The 19515-nt window shown below is 51.4% G+C and overlaps 3 protein-coding genes and 1 long non-coding RNA gene across 5 annotated transcripts; 1 reads left to right on the top strand and 3 right to left on the bottom strand.

Moving 5' to 3' along the window:
• Nucleotides 1-2702: 2702 nt before the first annotated feature.
• Nucleotides 2703-7273, bottom strand: LOC143679915 (uncharacterized). Its single transcript, XR_013173986.1, has 3 exons — nucleotides 7075-7273; nucleotides 5600-5690; nucleotides 2703-3832 (listed from the first exon to the last, which is right to left on the bottom strand). It is a non-coding gene; the product is annotated as an uncharacterized LOC143679915 (long non-coding RNA).
• Nucleotides 7274-7304: 31 nt separating this feature from the next.
• On the top strand, nucleotides 7305-7833 carry DPM3 (dolichyl-phosphate mannosyltransferase subunit 3, regulatory). The gene is made up of 2 exons (XM_077156357.1): nucleotides 7305-7359; nucleotides 7495-7833. The coding sequence occupies exon 2, from the start codon at nucleotides 7500-7502 to the stop codon at nucleotides 7776-7778; it is 279 nt and encodes a 92-aa protein (XP_077012472.1). The 5' UTR covers nucleotides 7305-7359; nucleotides 7495-7499; the 3' UTR covers nucleotides 7779-7833.
• Nucleotides 7834-8277: 444 nt separating this feature from the next.
• SLC50A1 (solute carrier family 50 member 1) lies at nucleotides 8278-10722 on the bottom strand. Of its 2 annotated transcripts, none has more exons than XM_077156355.1 (6): nucleotides 10571-10722; nucleotides 10193-10270; nucleotides 9932-10055; nucleotides 9179-9340; nucleotides 8745-8864; nucleotides 8278-8667 (listed from the first exon to the last, which is right to left on the bottom strand). In XM_077156355.1, exons 1-6 carry the CDS (start codon nucleotides 10648-10650, stop codon nucleotides 8566-8568), a joined length of 666 nt encoding a protein of 221 aa, XP_077012470.1. In that variant the 5' UTR covers nucleotides 10651-10722; the 3' UTR covers nucleotides 8278-8565. The 2 variants fall into 2 exon arrangements, with proteins under 2 accessions (XP_077012470.1, XP_077012471.1); XM_077156356.1 differs by having other exon boundaries at nucleotides 10590-10705.
• A 1014-nt stretch (nucleotides 10723-11736) lies between these two features.
• Nucleotides 11737-18544, bottom strand: EFNA1 (ephrin A1). The gene is made up of 5 exons (XM_077156354.1): nucleotides 18346-18544; nucleotides 14650-14945; nucleotides 12987-13052; nucleotides 12791-12841; nucleotides 11737-12634 (listed from the first exon to the last, which is right to left on the bottom strand). The coding sequence occupies exons 1-5, from the start codon at nucleotides 18435-18437 to the stop codon at nucleotides 12522-12524; spliced, it is 618 nt and encodes a 205-aa protein (XP_077012469.1). The 5' UTR covers nucleotides 18438-18544; the 3' UTR covers nucleotides 11737-12521.
• Nucleotides 18545-19515: the final 971 nt, after the last annotated feature.

Here is a 19515-nt window from a genome sequence, read left to right as displayed (position 1 = left end):
CCCCTAACCTTGCTACGTTTTCCTTCATGTTACTTCTCACTACTTGACATGTTAAATATTTCTTTGCTTCTTCTCTGTCTCCCAACAGTAGAATATAAGCTTTACTGAAGGCAGGGAATTTGCCTCTTTTGCTCACTCAGGATCCTCAGCACTAGAGCACTGCTTTGGCATATGGGTCATTAAATATTTGCTAACAAAACTACCAAGAACCCCATTAACAACACACAACCATGACGCTTTGAGCTCTCTGCTAAAAACTCAACTTCAGCCCTGTATCAGCTCCAAATCGCTGAAGGTCAAGAATGAGCCAGATATTTCTCACCACTGCCCAGGCCTGTTCCCAGGTCCCTCCACCCTCAGGCTATCACCTCTTCCCTTCCTGGTCTCCTGTAGGTTACCTTATTTAGGAAATCCTGACTCACCAACTCCTTCTCCGGTTGGCAGCACAATCTCAGCTCCCCTCAATGTCTGTCTGTAATTTTGCAAATAGGTGTTTTTGTTGATTACATGGGTGTCTGTCCAGTCACCCCTCAGAACTGCGAGTGCCCTGAGGGCAGGAATGGGGTCAGTCCAACCTGGAACCCTCCCCAAGGACCTAGTAGTATAGCGACCTATACTTTATATATATTTAATAATGTCTACCCCTCCCCTCCTGCTGGCCATCTTCAGAAGCAGCGTCCTCTCTGACTAGGTTGCAAAAGTTTCCCTTTCTCTTTTCTCTGATCTCCAAAATCCCCACCTTGCACTTCATGGATAAGTTCTTGTTTTTATTTTATTTTATTTTATTTTGCATGGGCAGGCACTGGGAATTGAACCGGGTCTCTGGCATGGCAGGTGAGAACTCTGCCTGCTGAGCCACCACGGCCCGCTCAAGTTCTTGTTTTTTAACAGCTCCAGTTAGACGAGCTTTAATTGGCTTAGCCCCCAAGACGTGCACAATTAAAAAGGTTAACCTATAAATTTACTTTATTCATCCACAAATAAGATCATTCATAAAACAATATGCAATTAGCTCATTTATTCATGCAAAATATTTATTGAACGCTTCAATAAGTGAACAAGATGCTAACTCGGTGCCTCACAGAGCCTATACTCAGCAGGGAAGTCAGGAATTAATTATTAATTTGTGATAGTTTTATCATACAAAACAAAAAGGTTAACCTACAAGAAAACTTTGCCTAATTATAATAGCACAAGTCACACTCACTGAGCTATAACCCAGATGGCCTGTTTTGCTGACGCTATGCTTTGAACCTGCACGTTGTAACTGGACAATGAGACAACTCATGACTGGCCCCATTTACATCCCCTTATTGTATTGTTTTGCAAACTTAAAGTCAGGTGCCCTTGCACTTAGCCCCTTATTGATTAATAGGAGTCAGCCCAGAACTCAACACCCCAAATTCCTAAATTATCTTGCTGAACCAAGCTAGTTCTAGCCAGAGTTGGCCTACCTGACATGTGCAGTAGCCTAAGCATGTAAACACTCGGTGCATACTCAGTAAATAGACGATCTCTGACCCTGTCCTCTCAAACCCCTTTGCCTATTATCTGAAGCCTGGCTGCCTTTGTTTGAATGCTATGAAACACAGAAAGTTTCCCCAGTTTGGGGAGACCTTTGAGGACTGATCCGTGTCTTCACTGAATCTTTGCTAAATAAAGCTTTTCTTTTCTCAAAATCCCAGCGTCTACTGATCGACTCTGCGCCCATCGGGCGAGGACTCACGTTGGAGCTGCGTCAGTCATTACCTTGGAGCCTACGGGCACCCTGAAAGTTCTGCTGCCTGACGCGGTACACACAGGCCCACGAGGGGTCGGCGGCCCTCCCGAGGGCTGGGGCCACTGACCTCAAGGACCGCCCCCCCCCCCCCCCCCCCGCCCCAGCGCACACACTTTAAGGGGTCTTCAACAATCTGATCTTGCACAGCTTTTCCAGCCTCATCTCCTGCCACCTCCCCCACGAAGCATGCTTTGTGCCCGGGCCAGCCCCACAGGATTACTCACCGGGCGCTTTCCTGCCTCCCTGGCTTTGTTCAGGCCATTCCCTCGGCCTTGCGCCCCCCTCCCCCACCTCCCCCTGAACAACTTACTCGTCTTTCCAGTGACAGCTCAGGCGTGGCGGGGGGGGGGGGGGGCCTCTGGAAACCTTCCCCAGGCCCGTCTGGACGGAGTCAGTCCCCTCCTCCCGTGTTCCCTGTCAGTCGACACCGCCCTCCAAATCCAGGCCCTAAAATCTGGGGCTCCAAGATTTGGAAGCCGTCTCCCTCTGAAACTAAAGCTAACAGAATCAGCCACCCTAACAAACATGAGCTTAGCCATCTGTAGAAGTAACTGACTGCAGAAGATGGTTTGTGAACGACGGTAGTGAGGCCGGGAGACTGCGGAGGCTAAGGGCATCATCTGCCGGAGATGTAGAAATGAGAGGTATTCATTAGCAACAATGGCGATGGAAACAAGGTCCCCCTGCATGCTTCCTAAATGCCACAAGCTGTCTTAAGCACCCTACCTGCATTGTCTTATTTAATCCTGGGAGCAACCTGTGGAGGGAGGATCATTATCTGTTTCTTTTCACAGCTGAGAAAACTGAAGCCCAGAATGGTTAAGTTACATGCTCAACGTCCCACAGCTCAGTGTGTATGGAGCTTGGTCCCTGTTCTAGTTTGCTAGCTGCCGGAATGCAACACACCAGAGACGGATTGGTTTTTGATAAAAGGGGATTTATTTCATTAGTTCTTCAGAGGAAAGACAGCTTTCAGCTGAGGTTCTTTCTTACGTGGGAAGGCACAGGATGGTTTCTGCTGGCCTTCTCTCCAGGCCTCTGGGTTCCAACAACTTTCCCTGTGGTGATTCCTTTCTGCATCTCCAAAGGCCTGGGCTGAGCTGTGAGTGCTGAGATGAGGTATGCCAAGCTGCTTGGGCTGTGCTACATTGAGTCTCTCATTTAAGCACCAGCCACTTAAGTCAAACATCATTCATTGCAGCAGGAACCCCTCCTAGCCGACTGCTGATGTAATCAGTGAAAGATGAGGTTCATGTACCATTGGCTCATGTCCACAGCAACAGAACTAGGTGCCTTCACCTGGCCAAGTTGACAACTGTATCTAACTACCACAATCCCCAAAGTCCAAACTTTTTTTTCTCTGTTATTAAAAAATTTTTTATTAATAAAACCAATCAACATACAATATGAACATTCTTTTTTTACCACATAGTTGTATATTCATCATCATGATCATTTCTTAGAACATTTGCATCAATTCAGAAAAAGAAATAAAAAGAAAACAGAAAAAAATTCATACATACCATACCCCTGACCCCTCCCTTCATTGATCACTAGCATTTCAACCTACTAAATTTATTTTAACATTTGTTCCCCTATTATTTATTTATTTTTAATCCATGTTTTACTCATCTGCCCATAATGTAGATAAAAGGAGCATCAGAAACAAGTTTTTCACAATCACACAGTCACACTGCGAAAGCTATTATCATTGTACAATCATCTTCAAGAAACATGGCTACTGGAACACAGTTCTACATTTTCAGGCAGTTCCCTCCAGTCCCTCAGTTATGCCTTAACTAAAAAGGTGATATCTATTTAATGCATAAGAATAACCTCGAGGATAACCTCTCAACTCTGGTTGGAATCTCTCAGCCATTGACACTTTGTCTCATTTCTCTCTTACCCCTTTTGGTGGAGAAGGTTTTCTCAATCCCTTGATGCTGAATCTCAGCTCATTCTAGGATTTCTGTCCCATGTTGCCAGGAAGGTCCAGATCCCTGGGAGTCATGTCCCACGTAGTCAAAGCGGTGAGTTTGCTTGTCGTGTTGGCTGAGAGAGAGAGGCCACATCTGAGCAACAAAAGAGGTTCTCTTGGGGGTGACTCTTAGACCTAATTTTAAGTAGACTTAGCTTATCCTTTGCGGGGTTAAGTTCATATGAACAAACCCCAAGATTGGGGGCTCAGTTTATTGCCCCCAAAGCCCAAACTTTCAACCTACAAGCCCCACTGCCTTCCACAGCCTGGTGTAACCAGGACGTACTGCATCCTGACATGCAGCAGAAGAGTGATGGTCTTCGGAGAGGTTGAGAAGGGAGGAATTGCACCATAAGAACCTGCCGGCTTTTGTTCAGTGCTGTCCCAGGCCACGGCTGGGTGCTACTGAAGTAGTTATATTTCCCAGGAACAAGGAGAGCAGGGTCACTTTCCTTCGAGGCCATCACATGGTGACCTATCCTTCTTCCCTCCTCCCTCCCTCCTACATTTTTAGGTGGTCTGCTGGGTTTCCCACTGTTTTTGGTCCTAAAGACATAACGGTCCTTGGCAGGACAAGCAGGGAATCAAAAAACCTAAAGCTCAATATGGTAAAAAAGAGGTCGGTGAGAGCACAGGGGAAGGACATGGTGACTATTCCTGCAAGGCAGGGCCGAGACCCGGGGAGGCTGCTTGGAGCACGTAGTGCTTGAACCGAAGATTAGAAACATATGTAAGCGCCTTTTCTTGTAGCACCTTTAGCGTCTCACTTTTCACATTAAAATTTTTAATGCGCTGGGAATTTATTTTGATAGAAGGTATGAAGCGGAAATCTAAGTAAATTTCCTTTTTCAAATTCTAAGTGATTTTTTTAAAAACAATTCCATCTTCCTTCACTGACTCGAGATGAGTATCACGGTGTATTTAAATTGGAGGGAGAAGAGGAGTATATTAGGAAGGTCAGGAATATAGGGAATGAATGCTCATCTTCCGTGGCAGACAGTCAACTGATTATATCTAAAATGGAAAATAAAAAACAAATAATAATAAGGATATGAGCGTGCTATTTAGAAATGTAGAGGTAGAGGTAAAACAGAAGAAGCAGCCAAGAAACTTGAGTAGTTGTCTCTGAGGAGTGTATTTAAGGGTGGAAAAAGTGGGACAGAGGACTGTTATTTTTCAATACAAACCTTGTAGAACTATTAGAACTATTTGACTTTTTAAAAAACTATGAATGTCTTGTTAAAGTAAAAATTAAGACAAAATGAAAAACATTTTTAAAAATCTGCTATAAAAAACATTCAAACTCGCACTCCCATCAGCCCAAATATCCCACCAATGGCTCGGTCAATGCCTCACTGGCCACAGTGACTTTCAGATACGGGCACAGTTTCAGATCCAGAAATTCTATTTTATTCACTCAGAGTACACCTGGCCATGGAACACTGACTGCTGCTCCCCAGAAATTTTTTTTTGGAGAAAGACAATGAGAAGGAGCTTGCCCCACCACACAAAAACAAGGAACTATAAAATTATAATAATAATCAGCAGAAGAAATACTCATCGAATGGTTATTGTGTGTCGTACCCTACATGACACTGTCATGTTGAATTTTCACAACATGCTAAGGTAGGTACTTTTATATCTCCATTTATGGATGAGGAAACTGAGACACAGGGAGGATAAAAGGTAAGTAATTTGCCCAATATTTATCATCTGCAAATAGTAAGTAGCAGAACTTTTGCATCCACCCGAAGCCCCATGTTCTTAGCAATCTTGGTCCACCGAGTTACTGGAGCAGGAATGGGCAGGTAAGGATCACTGCAAGAGCTGACGTTCATTACCATGTGCCAGGCGCTGTGGTGAGGGCTTCGTCTCATTCAATCTTCATAGCAACTCCATGAGGTAGGTGCTATTATTATCCCCATTATACAACTGAGGAGAATGAGAAAGAAATCAGACAATTGGACTCCAGAGCCTGCCTGCTTTACCACAAAACTATAGCACCTCCCTCTCTAGATCAGTGGAACAGAACAGAAAGTGAAAAAATAGGCTAAGCATATATGCAAATTTAGCATACGATAGAATGCATCATATATGTATTGTATCACATATGAATGTGAAAATATTCTTTGTAGTTGAGCCATGTAATGTTTGTACTAAGACTTTGGACCTGTAAAAACTGCTTTTGTTTATTAACAAGGACACAGGGCTGAGAAACCCCATTCTCTAAAATCATGGTCACGAACTTTGCTATTTGAAATCATATCAGGGAGAATGGAACATCCCACTCCAGCCTGGAGATCTAAGCCATGTGGGTTCTTTTGACAGAGAAAGCCTGGATTTCCAACCCAGATGCCGAGCTTCAGATAATGGGTTTTTGGATGCAACATTCCACATTTTAAAAATTTTATAGTTTCCAAGTGGATCCCGAGTCCACTTTTCAGCCCGGGCTTGTTGATCTCTTTACGTACAGTCACGTTTACGTTTGAACTTATCAAAATACTGCTTCATTTCAATTTTACCTAAACACGATCCTTTCACTTATCCCGTATTGAGCATGTTTCTTCCTCTGATGAGTTGCCCCACAATTCCTCTCTGGTGTGTGCGTCCCCTTGCATCAGCAAGGTAATAAAGATACTTCTGTCCAACTACAGGTGTGTTCCTGTGATCTTTATCAGACAGGCTTTATCAATTCTCTTTCATTTCTTTGACAACTGTTTACCCTGAAGTTGACACTGCCTGACATTTTCTTTTACTTTTTAAAAAATATATACCTATCATGAATTCATCCGAAAACTTTCTTAAAAGAAGCATACCCTTTCCCTCAACACCTTTTAACATATCCCTCCACCCCTTATTTTCCCCCCTTAGCTGCCCATTCCTGTGACAGTAATACGGAAGCGTGACAACTTTCCAGCTCCAAACTACTGGTAGCTCCCCCGTGCTTCTCTCTCTCTCTTTTTTTTTAACATGGGCAGGCACCAGGAACCGGACCCAGGTCTCTGGCATGACAGGTGAGAACTCTGTCACTGAGCCACCGTTGCCCCCGTGCTTCTCTTTTAAAATAGGGCAGGCTCTGTTTTAATATATCTCAAGGCATCATGGTTAGTAGTCAATGCCTCTGCTTCCCTGATTCTTCTTTTCCCCTCCTCTCCGGGAGCAGCTGAGTCTCTCGATACAACTCTGTGTCCCCAAAGTCTGTCATGGCATTTAAGAAAAGTTCGAGAGAATGAATGAATGACTAGGTACGTGAATAAATAAATAAGTTGGATTCCTGTGCAGGAGAACGGATCTGTGGGGAATATTACATGCCCACCTTGTAAGGCAAGCCCGATGGCATTTGCCAAGACCGCAGTCTGGAGTGGGGCCCGAGCGAGGGAAGCAGCCCTCGAAACCCGTTGACCCATCCCACGGTGCGCAGAGCAAAGGTCTCCAAAGGCCGCTTGGTTGTGGGGGGAAGATCTGGACCTCGCGTCCTCTTGGCACCACCAGGAAGACTACAATTCCCAGAAGGCCGCGTAGAGGCGGAGCATGCGCTGTAGGGCACTTCCGAGTGTTGACGTCAGAGCGGCGTGGGGAAGGGGAGACGCCGGGCAAAGAGGTAAATGTAGGTTGAGGGTTGTATTAAGAAGGGAGGGTGAGAGCGACGGAGGGGCGGAGATCAGGACAGGTGATCTGGAGGGGATGAAGTAGGACAGGTGGAAGGAACCCCAGCTTTGCTTTTCTCTTGCCACAGGGATCATGACGAAGCTAGCGCAGTGGCTGTGGGGACTGGCGCTCCTGGGCTCCACCTGGGCGGCCCTGACCATGGGAGTCCTGGGCCTGGAGCTGCCCTCGCCCTGCCGAGAGGTCCTGTGGCCGCTGCCCGCCTACTTGCTGGTGTCTGCCGGCTGCTATGCCCTGGGCACCGTGGGCTATCGCGTGGCCACGTTTCACGACTGCGAGGACGCTGCCCGCGAGCTGCAGAGCCAGATCCAGGAGGCCCGGGCTGACCTGGCCCGCAAGGGGCTGCGCTTTTGATACCTACCCCCATCCTTGCCCGGGCAGCCCTATTAAAGAGCAAGCTTATTTTCTACTTCGTTTAGTTTGACTATGGAGAATGGGAATTCGGGATTCGTATATACCAGCGGTAGGGAGGGGAGGGGTGGGGAGAACCAGTTTCCCGAGGCCATCACTGCCTTTGTATCCTGCTGATTTCCTTTTTTTGGATCAAATGAGCCAAAGACCTCTCTTCTCAAGATGGTTTGGGATGATAATGTCATTCTACTTTCTTGGTCCTTAAGCCTGTCAGAAAGTACTTCTTAAAGCCTAAACTCTCTTCTTCATAAAATCCGCCGTGGGTTCTTTTAAAGGCTTTCCAACTTCTTGGTTCTTTCAGATACCTTTCCTGAGCCAACCCTACTAGTCCTACAATAACTGGATCAGACAGCACACTCCTACCCAGCAGAGTAACCATCCAGTCACCACCCTTCCCTAGAGCAGGCAGTTTGAGATTCATGGAATGGAGATTTGGTGGTGATAGGAAGGGGTGGGTATCAGTTTATTTTAAGGCACATTCTAAAGATAATAGCCCCAACCTCCAAAATTAAAAAATATAATCTCTACAAAATAAAAAGTGATTCGTCTCCCAGGTCCCGTATCATCTTCTAAGTAGAGCTCTTACTTTGGTCTGTCTATTCTCAAAATTGTCCCTTTTTCTTCCGCACCACCCACTGCACCTGTGGGTGGGTCAGCAGGAACAGCTGAAACTGGGGCTCTCTTTGGTATCAGGTTGGCATTAAAGTGCCCAGTGGTGAGGTGAGCTGACTCAGGTTTGCAGAACCCGATAGTTCCTGTCTTGTTCTTGGGGGAACTTCCAAAAAAGCCAGAGGCGGATGAAGCTGGTGAGGATTCCTGGAACATTGGGCACCTGAAACCACAAGGCCACGATGAGAGGAGCTGGTTTTCCACCTTGCACACCTGTCACCCTATCCCAATCCTGCTTACCATAATGTAGGGATCTCTGAGTCGAAACCCATAGAGGGTCCAAGAGGCTGAGGTGAGGAGGGTGGCAATGGTGAGTGAGAAGGAGAGACGGTGTGTTGATTTAGTTTGAATGACTTTGGCCTGTGAGATGAAAGAAGCCCTTCTTAGTGGCTACTGCAGTTTTCCCTTTTTCCACAGCCTCAAAGGGAGGACCCACCCCTAGCTTGCATACATAATAAAGCTCTTGCCCTGTCTTAGAATACCCTCAGGGAAAAGGTCAAACATCCTCCCTTGATCTTCTATTACCCAACCCTTCCCTCCTGCCTTTGACTCCCTCATCTCCACAGTCTGGTCCTAGAGGATTTTGATCTCCCTCTGGGGGATAAACCACAGCCCCTGGCAACGGGAGCCAGGCCCTTCTTATCTCCTCCACCTCCCTGGACACCCCCACCCACCAAGTCAGTCAGTGGTGAGAGGTACATGCTGATGGTGAAGACACTGCAGAAGAGGCCCAGCTGCTGAAGCCGCGCCTCGAGATCGGGCACCAGGAGCCAAAAGTAGCCATAACCCAGAAGAAGGACCCCCAGCAGGGCTGTAGTCTGTAGAAGCACAGCATGCTGCAGGGAGAGAGAGCAAATTTACTTCCAGATGTGCCAGGAGCCCTCTGACAACATTCCTCCGCAAAATTAATTTGTCCCATCCTTTCCCATGTTCTGATGGGGCAGCCAGCCTTTGTCCAAGCCTCCAATGTTGCACTTGTTACTGCCTCCTTCCTGCCAGTTACCTGGGCACAGGTCTGATCCACCCACAACACTGGAGGTCTCTAAGAGAGGGAAAGTATCTTTTTCTGTGAGTTTGGTACACACAGTAAGAGCTTAATAAATATTTATGTAATTGAATGAGGATTCAGAGCTAATCATTTCATCCTCAGCCACTGGTCCTAGCTCTAAAGAAAATTAGAGAGAAAAGCCCTTTCCCCTCAGCTTGTTGGGTGAAGCTCAGGGCAGCACAGGTACCCTCAGGCTAGGCAGAGTGGGGCAGTGGGTGAACCTCAGAAGGCTGGTTCCATGGAGGAAGGAAGGAAGACTGCAAAGCCTTCTAGGAAAAGGTGGCAGTGCCAGCCTGTTATATAGTCTTCTAGGAAGTAGTGTTTGCCCTGCCAACAAGGCAGGACATGTAGCAGAGGTGGGTCCGGGGAGGGCCTCTACCTTCCGGGGGCAGTAGTGCAGATACACCAAGATATACAGGGTTTGTAGAACAGCACCCACGGTGTTGACCACGATGAGGGTACTGTCACCCTTCAAGACCCCGTAGCTCAGCCAGCTCAGGTTGCTGTAGGGTGGAGGGAGGGAGATCGACCCTAGGGCTTGGTAGGGGAGGGGGACCCGAGGGCCTTCCACGTTCCTCTTCTCCCCCTCCCCCCACTTCCTTCATACAGCCTTTCGCGCCGCAGCTGTCGCCCCCCTCACTTGACATCCGTGGTGAGAAAGGGCAGGAACTGGACGCTGTCCACGCTTCGGGTCATCCTCATATGCCTGAGGTCCGAGCTGTAACGGGGCCCCGAAAGGAGGGTTGAGAGGTGGGAAGGGAGGGACGGATGCTGAGGGGTCGAGCCCCCCCATTCCTGTCCTCCAGTCCCCAAAGTCCCCCGCCCCCACCCTCAATTCCTGTGCCTTCTCCCTCGGGCCAAGCGACCCGTTAGGCCCTTTTTTCCAGTCCCCTTGACCCGACTCCACTTTGACCCCGGGACCCGGGCGCAGCCTGGGGTGGCGGTCACGTCTCTGCCCCCTCTCTCTCCTTTCCCGACTTCCTGGTCCTGCCCGGGCCTAGCCCGGCCGCGCTCTCACAGGCCGGTGGAGAACATGCCGAGGGTGAAGAGTATACAGGCTCCGGAAAGGAGCGAGTCGGCCACGCTGCCAGCCTCCATTCCGCCCTCGGTCGGATTCCGCGCCTGGCACCCGGCACGGGCCACCTCAGCCACGGGCCCGCGGCGCCCAGAGCCCCGCCCCCACGCTCTCGGCCCCGCCCCGTGACGCCCTGGGCCCCGCCCCTTCACGCACTCGGCCCCGCCCCCGCGCACCGCGGCCGTCTCTCCGGAAACTGAACGGGGATCCGGCCCGCCCCTAGTACGCCAAACAGGAATTCAGGCCCCGCCCCTCGGGACGCACCCGGCCCCGCAGACCCACCGCCGCTCTCTGGAACTCTCGGCTCTGCCCTTGCCCCCTAGACCTTGGTCGGCCCTGGGCCTTCCTGGGGGCTCCACGTACGTGTCCCCGACATCCACCGCTCCTCATACTCGGGCTACTCCTGAGTCACCCAGACTCCCGCCTCGACTCGTGCTCCCACAGGCCTACGTGACAGAGCTCTACACAACGGCGTGCAAGCCTCAGCCACACCTCGGCGGGCCTTCCATCCACTCCCTAGTCAGAGTGTTTCCCAGGGTTTAGGAGGTTTTTCCCGGAGTTTGCTTAAGTCTCTGCCCAGCCCCTAACCCTAATTACATAGTGGTTGCCAGGACTCTGGTCAGACGCCCTGCTCCTCACGTGACTTGGCCAATCCATCTAAAACCCTATCACTGGCTCCTTGGTCCGCCCTCCTCGCTGCTGGGAACTTTCCCTCCCAGCCTCCCCCTGGCCTGCGCTGGTGGGGCCGCATGCCTCCGCCGGCGGGTCCTGACTCACCGGAACAGCATCGGGACTATGTGCCAAAGCCCTGCGCTGAGGGAGTAGGAATGGCGCAGAGGTCTGGGCAGGAAGAACTTCCAGACTGAGGTGTAGCCTAGAACCAGAGAAACTGCTATGGGGAATACCCTGGTCTCCCATACCCCTCAGGGAAGGAAACACTCCACCCTATGGCCTGGTGAGAGGCACATGTCCTTTCCAGAGAGAAGGAAAGGAATGCAAACCCATCTGCTACCGGTGTAGCGCATATTAGGCACTCGTTTTTTTTGACTGAATGGTCATACGCTAGTATGGAGGGGGCATTAAAAAACATGTCCCCAAACAAACCAAAATAAAACAAACACATGGCTTTATTTTGAGACAAAAAACACTGTATAAAAACTCCAGTTGTAGAAATCAGCACAGACGTACAGCAAGTTTATATACACATATTGTACACGTGGGCCCTGCCCTTCACACTACACTGTACGCAGACTCCGTACACACGGGCACTGCCCTTATGGCTACCCTCTAAGAACAGGGTAGCACAGCCCCTGCTGGCACAGCTTTGGGGAGTGCTGCCTTAGGATGAGGGAAAGGATGCAGGGCCTTGCTACAAACCTCTCTGTGGCAGCTCCACAGATGGAAGTCTTGGGGTGATGCTGGGTCAGCCCAAGCATGCTTCCTCTCTTCGTGCCTCCCAAGCTCTCTCTTCTCTTGTCAGTTCTTCTGGGTGTCCTGGCTCTCTCTGGGAGGGGTATCTTTTCCAAGCTCAGCATCCACCTACATAACCCTAGGCCCCTGCAAGCACAGTTCTTGATGTACCCCTCTTCAGCAGTGATGTCTGCACAGCTTGTTTCTTTGGCTTCAGGGCAGGAATAGAGGGGAAAGGACTGTCCCCACTTCTTTCTCTGTCCCTTTGAGGTGGAGGTGGGGATGGCACTGCCAGGCTTGCCAACCTCCTTTCGGTTGAAACTCTTAATACTGACCCGTTTCAAAGCTGCTGGGTGGCAGCTTATGCATGTGGGAGCAGTTCCCAGGGCTGGGGCTTTGGGAGCTGCCCTGGAACAGGCATGGGGCACCCGCCCCTGACCCCTCAGCCCAGTCTCAATCCATAAACCAGCTATGGCAAACGCCTTCACGCAGTTTGCAGCAGCAGGAGTGGCAGGAGCAGCACAGCCCAAGCAAGTGGGAAAAGGCGGGGGGCGGCACTGTGACCGATGCTATGGAGAACCTGCACCTCTGGGTCATCTGCATGGTGAGAGGACAAAAGCCCCTAAGGTAAGCGGTCCCCTTGCTGGCATCACTGAACCCTCAGTTTACCTGGCAAGGGACCCACCCCCTGTACCCATCCTCCTCAAACAAACCCCTTCTGTGCCCTAAGCCCAGTATGTTCCAGGTACCCACCTTCTGGAAGCCTCTTCTCCTGTGGATTGGCATGGGCCTGAGGACTGTGAGCTGTAAGACAAGCATGGTGGAAAATCAGGTATTGTATTGGGGCATGCTAGGTGGTCTGGGCAGTGGGACTTCCCTCCCATCCCAGATCATAGACCAGGCCCAGCATTGAGGTGGAGGAAGGAGCCCCCAGGTCCCTGACACTCACTGATTTTGCCATTGACGGTCACCTTCAACCTCAAGCACTGATCTTCTTGGTGGTGAATGGGTTTGGCTACAAAATAAACAAAGGAACCTTTGTTGGAAAATGAAAATATAAGCCCAGATACCTTTGGCCCCTCCTTTCTCAGCTCATTTTAATCCCTCCTCTTCTCTCTAATCGCTGATTCTTATTCTTTGTAATTTTTGCTCACTTGCTACCCAGTGTTCAGCCCAGTCTCCCATTCTTTGGGAAAATCCTTAGCTCTGGCAATGGTGGTAAAAGGAACACAGACAATATCCCTCCCCACATTCCAACCTCCTCCTCTTCAAGTCTAAATTTGGGTGAGGCTCTCACAATGGGCTCCTTTTCCTTGGTCCATCTTATATGCCACCTGCCTGGGTCCCACTGACAGGATGAGTCCTGGATCCTTCGTCACAGAGCTGATCCTCCAACTCCTAAAATCTCAGTGGCCTTCCACTGCCCTGAGGATAAAGTCCAGACTCCTGGGCACATCCTAGGCCCTCCCATGATCGCTGTTGTCCACCTGTCCAAGCTTATCTCTCCCCACTTCCTGTGTTCGTCCCACCACAGCCACGCTGACCCGTATATGATGTCATACTCTCTGTTAACATACGCCCTCGTGCTGGCACCTCCTCTGCTAGTCCTAAACTCTGGGGTCATCTTCCCCCAGCGAGTCTCCCTGACCCTCCAGCCTGCCGGGCATTTGCAGGTTTTCCCAGGGTCCCTATGCTCTTGTTTATCACGTCACTTTTTTTTTAGCTTTCATTTGCATGTATTTTAAACTGAATTTATTCCCAAGCCATAAGTTTTTGTTTCTTCTGGGATTTCTTTTTCTTCTGTGCAACCTCCTCTTCTGGTTTAAGAACAGTTTGTTCTTTTTCAGTAAAGATCATCTCAGTGTGGCAAGGAGAGCTCGTGTATGGGTTAATCTGACCAGGAGCTCTGTGAGTCCTGTGGCACATCTCAGGGACTTTGTTCACCTGGATGTGGTCAATGACCAGAGAATCTACATCTCAATTCAGCAATCCTCTCTGCATTTTTAAGCATGTGCAACAAAAATTCAGCACTCTTTTTGGGCCACCACCAGCCCCACTGTTTGGCCTGGGCACACCTACCAACGCCACCATTGTAATGATGGAATGGAACATACTGCTTCTGTAAAGTGACATCTTTCGTATACTTGGTGGCTTTTCGAATACACATATTCTTGATGGCCTAAGGAGTTTTTTGGGTGTTCTTAAAGTGAACAGGAAGATCTGAACCTCCTGATTTGTATGTTTTTGTAGGGTTTTCTGGGTCAAGTGAAGAGCAAAACATTTTTAGTGATCACCTTGGGCCGCTTATGGGAAGAGCCACATGTCACTTTTACTAATGGTCTATTAATCCAGCTTGTCCCTTCATACCTTCCTTGAGGACAGGGACTGTACAGTGTTATATTTATCTCTAGGCCTAGCAGAGTGCCCAGAACATAGCAGAGGCTCACTCCCACTCCATATTTATAATGTAAACAAATGAATAATATATGATATGTTGGGAGGGATCCTCTGTTGCTTGACTCCCCACCAAGCAGGTACCAAATCATTTGTGTCCTGCCTCCACGGCCCCCAGGATGCTCTCACCCAGCCGCGCCTGCCTCTCAGGCACTCACAGATGTAGTAGTAGCTGTGTCCCTCTTTGAACTCCTTGCCCAGGGTGAAGGGTGTGAAGCGCTGGAACTTCTCCGACAGCTTTTCTGGGCCATGCCTGGCACTGGGCTGGTTGCACTGCCAGCGGACCTGGTCCTTGGAGCGGGGCTGGCACAGCTGGTACTCCTCGTGCTCCACTAGGTACAGCGTGTACCGCTCCATGGCGGCGTCTGCCACAGAGTCATCCTCGTAATGTGGACAGATGATGTCCAGGTAGTCATTCAGCCGCACATGGACAGTGTAGTCCTCATTCCAGAACCTGGGCACGTGCAGAAGGGGACAAAGCAGGTGGTCACTCAGGAGCCAGACCAGAGACTTGGGCTTCCAGGTGTTGACATGACCTCTCACATTTCACACTGGGCACACCCCCCCACCAAAGATTTTCCCAAAATCTTGATCTTGATCTCCTAAATCTCTCCCCACCATCCTCAAATATTCCCTTTACCATCACTGTCTCCATTAATCCTCTAAACACCCACTCACAGTGCCTTTCAGGGACCAAACACTTCCCGGAGCCAGGCTCATCTGGGAGCCCTGAAGACCAGAACCAGGATAAGGGGCCATTTGCTTGAAACCAACTCCTCATCTCCTTGGGAGACCCACATGGACACTTTCTAGGCAGGAGGGGTGGCTGGGGCCTGGCAGGGTTGTATCATCTGTCACTCTACAAGTCACGGCAGCACAATGCTGGCATATAGCAGGTATTCATTAAATATTTGTTGACTGAAAAAACAAAGACACTTCCCATAATCCCCATGACATTTATTGAAGAATGGGCTTCTAGTGTTTCCTTAGCTCATTCTACATTTTCTTCTACCCATAAATATGTCCCTCAAATTTATTCTATCAACTGTTCCTTTAAATGCTATCAGCCCTCAGTCTGAGACACTACTGTCCCATTCTGGAATCAGGATCCAATTAACCCGTTCTCTTTACCAGGCTACCACTGAGCCCCCAATACATTAAGTCTCCACGTCTCTCCCTCCTCTTATTTTTTTCCCAAACCACCAAGTATATTCCATATTTCCCAGTTTCACTCTTTCCCTAAGCCCTCAGGCCCACAGATAACGTCCCCAGTCCTTTAAGTGAAATCACTTTCACAATTCATTCAGTCCCCTCAAATCTCCCTTTCTAGCAATTTAAATTTATGCCCAGGTCTCCTTGTCCACTTTTTTCAAAGCACCCCCAAAACACCCTTGTCCCTTTCTATCCAAAAGCCACCCTTCTGCCTACCCTGAGATGAGCTTCAGAAATGCTGGGCTTCTCAGACCTGAGGCTGCCTCCCTCCTCCCCTCCTCCCAAGGTGCAGTTGGCGCCCCTCCCCCAGCCTTTCCCCCCAGGGCCCCAGGCTCCAGCCTGCCGGCCCACCCTCTCTGCCTCAGCTCTAGACACCTGGCTCCAGTCGGGGTGGGGTTCTAGAAGAGGGAAAGGTGTCCTCCCATTGCCCCCTCCAAGCTGATCAGCTTTTCTAAATTCCCCCAACCGCTGCCAGCTAGAGACTCAGCAGAGCAGGCTGCCAACTTGCTTCAACCAAAGCCTGGACATGGGTGGTGGAGGGAGGGGCAGGGTTTAGGCCAAGAGGCCTTCTGGGGTGGGCACCGGCTGCCCAGTCAGCATGACCCCTAGTAGGCCTGGCTTTGAGGACATGCCAGCACTCCAGCTGGGTTTACCAGGGCCCCTCCCCCACTCTGGGAAGAGGAGAGGGGGAGAAAGGAGCTGAGAGAGGCTTTTAAAATTCCTCTCTGGAGAGATAAACATAGAAGCCATTTTGGAACAGGTATTTCAGCTCTGGGCCTGGCGTCTTTCCCCCATTCCCGTGACGGGCACTGACTCATATTCCTCATTCACCTCTGCCACCTGCGCACAACGCTCATGAGAACCTGTGAAAATCTAGTCTGTCAGATGTGGGCAGCCCCTGGGACCCCCCCCAGACCCCACGACAACACACTGCTCTCTTGCGCTGTCCTCCAGGCGAAGGGACCTGGCGGGTCTGAATGGGATGGGTACGTGCCTCTTTGGCGAGCAGGGGCCCAGTTTCTAGTGGCACCACCCTTCTCATTATGCTGCCCCCGCCTGCAGCCTGGAGATGCCAGGGCCAATGCCCTCTGCCCTGAGTCACCCACGGCAGCCCCGCACCCCACCCAGCTCATCGCCACCTCATCTTTGGCCTAGCTGCCTAGGGACTCCACTCTGAGTTGGCTTCTCTTTAGTCCTGAGTATGGTAGCGTGTGTGTGTGTGCGTGTGTGTGTGTGTGTGTGTGTGTTTGCATGCGCGTGTGCCAGATGGACGGGCAGGAGCTGTGCTTGCTGGGGGCACCCGTCAGCCCTCTCCTGGGGGTCCAATCTGCTCCACTTAGTCCCTGTTTGACTTGCTCTCCCTCTGGGAAAGGAGGGCAGCGGCGTCAGGGAAGGCGGGAAAGGGGGGGGCGTGAGGAAGAGGCTCCTTCCTGAAAAAGAGGAAACCTGGGAGTTTGGGAACGGAAAAGGCCAGGGCCCCCCCTCCCTACTCATGGCTTCCTGTCTCCTCCTCCCCCTCAGCCAACACCTGGCAGGGCATAAACAGGGACTTTGCTCTCTCCCACTAGGATGAGATTGGGTCGAGGAAGCAAAGGACAGTGGGGTGGTGGTGGCAGGGGAGGGATGACAGGCTGCCCTGGCGCCCTCTGGTCAAGGGGCATGGCCCTTGGTTGGCAGCTGGTTGTTCCCTCCAGCTCCCCTCTGTAATGTCCACAGATAAAGGGTCAGAGGAAGCTGGCACAGTACATTTCTCAGGGGAGCGTGATGGGGGCAGGCGTGGAGCTGAATGAGGTGTTTTCAGGGACGCCAAGCTGCCTGGCACTACTCAACCTGCTCCTTCTTCCTTCCTCTCTGGTTTTCCCGGAAAATGTTGTTCCCAAAACTTCAGAAAACTCAAGGGCAAGAACAAAGAGTTCAAGGAAGCTTCTTTCTCTCAGTACCATTTGCTTCCCAGCCCTAAACCTGCCCAGGAGAAATTAACTCCTTCCTGCACAGAGCCCTTTCTTATCCTTTTAACCCCTTCACTTCCTTCTGAACCTCTTTTCCCAGGCCCTCGCTCCTACCATCTACCCATGTACGGCATGTGCCTCACTCACTGCAACCTCAAAAGACCCCTTGTAGGGAGCTTTCCAGGGGCACTTTGAATACAGAATTAATGCTTAATGCCTGCAGCCTAGAGCCCTCTGGGGGGGTCCTGCCAGGGTGCATGGAGCACTCTACTTAGTCTTGATGTCACATGGGGTACCTGTCAGAACAAGCAGATGCCCAAGTGACAGACAAGGAGGGGCACAGAGGCTCTCATGTGGAGGGCCTAGAGCAAGCACCCTGGCTGCCTAAGAGGGTGGTCCACGTGTGGGGCAGGTGCCCACCCAGCATGGGTCCCTCACTTCAGAGAAGCTGGGACAAGAAGGGGAAGGGCAGAGCTACTGCCCATGCAAGAAGGCACAGCCAGGTTCCTGCCCTGGGAAAAGGGTGTTCCCAGATATGGGGAAGAAGTGTCGGAAGGAAAATCCCAGAATCCCTCCCGCCTCTAGTCACCTCTCTTAGGCTCAGGCCAGGCGCTGGCCGGGACAGCTGCCCTTGAGGGGAGGGCAGTGCCAGCTGGGCACCCGGGCTGCCGGCGGGAGACTTTCGGGGCTTACTTGGGGTTGGAACTGTTCCAGAAGACGGTGTGGCGGTCCGCAGCGGCCAGACTGCAGCACAGACCCAGGAGAGGGGCCCAGAGGAACTCCATCGCGCGGGGCCTGGCCAGGCCGGGCGGGTCGAGGGGCTCCTCGGGTCCGGGATCCGGCAGGCTTTGTCCGCCGCGGCAATCAGCGCCGCGCTCTCAGCTCTGGCCCCTCGGCCCGGCGACTCCGCCTTTTGGGCCGGCGCCGCCCGACACCCCGCCCCGCCCCCGCCCCGCCCGGCGCGCGGCCGCCCGGGGGCCTGGGGAGCGGGAGGAGGGGAGGCGGGCGGGGGAGGGGGCCCGGGGAGCCGGAGCGTGTGCTGCGCGAGCCTCTGCCTCCGCGAATCTCTGAGCTGTGTGTGTGCGCTCACTTGCGGGTCTGGGCACAGCTCTGCCGGCCTGTGCCGGGCGCTCTCACGTGCGGGTCTGCGGGCGCGGGGGTGCGGAGCAGGGCTCGCCTGGACCCCGCGCGGAGCCCGCAGGGTGCGAGGTTGTTGATGCGCCCCGCATCTTTCTCGAGCCTTGCACGCACCAGCTTGGGCGGCCGCGTTCCTACACTCTCAACACCCCGCCCCCCCCACGCCCGCCCCTTCCTGGACTCTGCGCTCTGCTCCCCCTCCCCACACACACGCGACTGTTTGTTTTTGTTGGGTCTGTCAATGTTGTCTTTGTTCAGGAGATTGTGTCATCGCCTAGATGCCGGGAATAAACTGCAACCCTGTGTGCGGCGGGGGCTAAGCCTCTGTCCTTTAGTGCCTGTGTGCGGGAGGCACACGTGGGGTCCTGGGCAAGCGAGGGGCTTCGCCCCTGTTTCTCCAGGCGCTAAAGGGGCCCCGTGCGTATGTGTGTGCACGACATGTGTACTGGGCGTATGTGTGTGCCTGACATGTGTACCGTGCGAACGGGCTCTTGAATATGGGCTGTGAGAATCTATGCAGGAAGGGTGACAAACTGTAACCACACATGTGCATCTGGCGTGTGTAAATACGTGAGATGGCGCGCAAGTGTGAGAGCATTTGTAAGTAATATCACAGCCCCGTGTGGGCCTGCGTGTGAAACTCTTTGACGTACGTATGCTAATATTTGTGAAGTGTGTGAAGAGGAGGGTAAGCGTGTACGGACACGCCGTGTGTGTGGAGGGGAG

This window comes from Tamandua tetradactyla, chromosome 4 (genome assembly GCF_023851605.1).
Source record: "Tamandua tetradactyla isolate mTamTet1 chromosome 4, mTamTet1.pri, whole genome shotgun sequence".
Lineage (NCBI taxonomy): Eukaryota > Metazoa > Chordata > Mammalia > Pilosa > Myrmecophagidae > Tamandua > Tamandua tetradactyla.
The sequence above is the reverse complement of the archived record's forward strand: the minus strand, read 5'-3'. Positions and strand labels throughout refer to the sequence as shown.

Excerpts from the sequence above, each read along its gene's own strand:
- EFNA1 (XM_077156354.1), bottom strand. The coding sequence starts at position 18,437 with ATGGAGTTCCTCTGGGCCCCTCTCCTGGGTCTGTGCTGCAGTCTGGCC. Across the intron at positions 13,053-14,649 it reads ACACAGCTACTACTACATCT|CCAAACCCATTCACCACCAA; the intron begins GTGAGTGCCTGA and ends TTTATTTTGTAG. Across the intron at positions 12,635-12,790 it reads GGAGAAGAGGCTTCCAGAAG|ATGACCCAGAGGTGCAGGTT; the intron begins GTGGGTACCTGG and ends CTCACCATGCAG.
- SLC50A1 (XM_077156355.1), bottom strand. The coding sequence starts at position 10,650 with ATGGAGGCTGGCAGCGTGGCCGACTCGCTCCTTTCCGGAGCCTGTATA. Across the intron at positions 9,341-9,931 it reads TGCACTACTGCCCCCGGAAG|CATGCTGTGCTTCTACAGAC; the intron begins GTAGAGGCCCTC and ends CTCTCCCTGCAG. Across the intron at positions 8,865-9,178 it reads TCTCACCACTGACTGACTTG|GCCAAAGTCATTCAAACTAA; the intron begins GTGGGTGGGGGT and ends TTCATCTCACAG.
- DPM3 (XM_077156357.1), top strand. The coding sequence starts at position 7,500 with ATGACGAAGCTAGCGCAGTGGCTGTGGGGACTGGCGCTCCTGGGCTCC.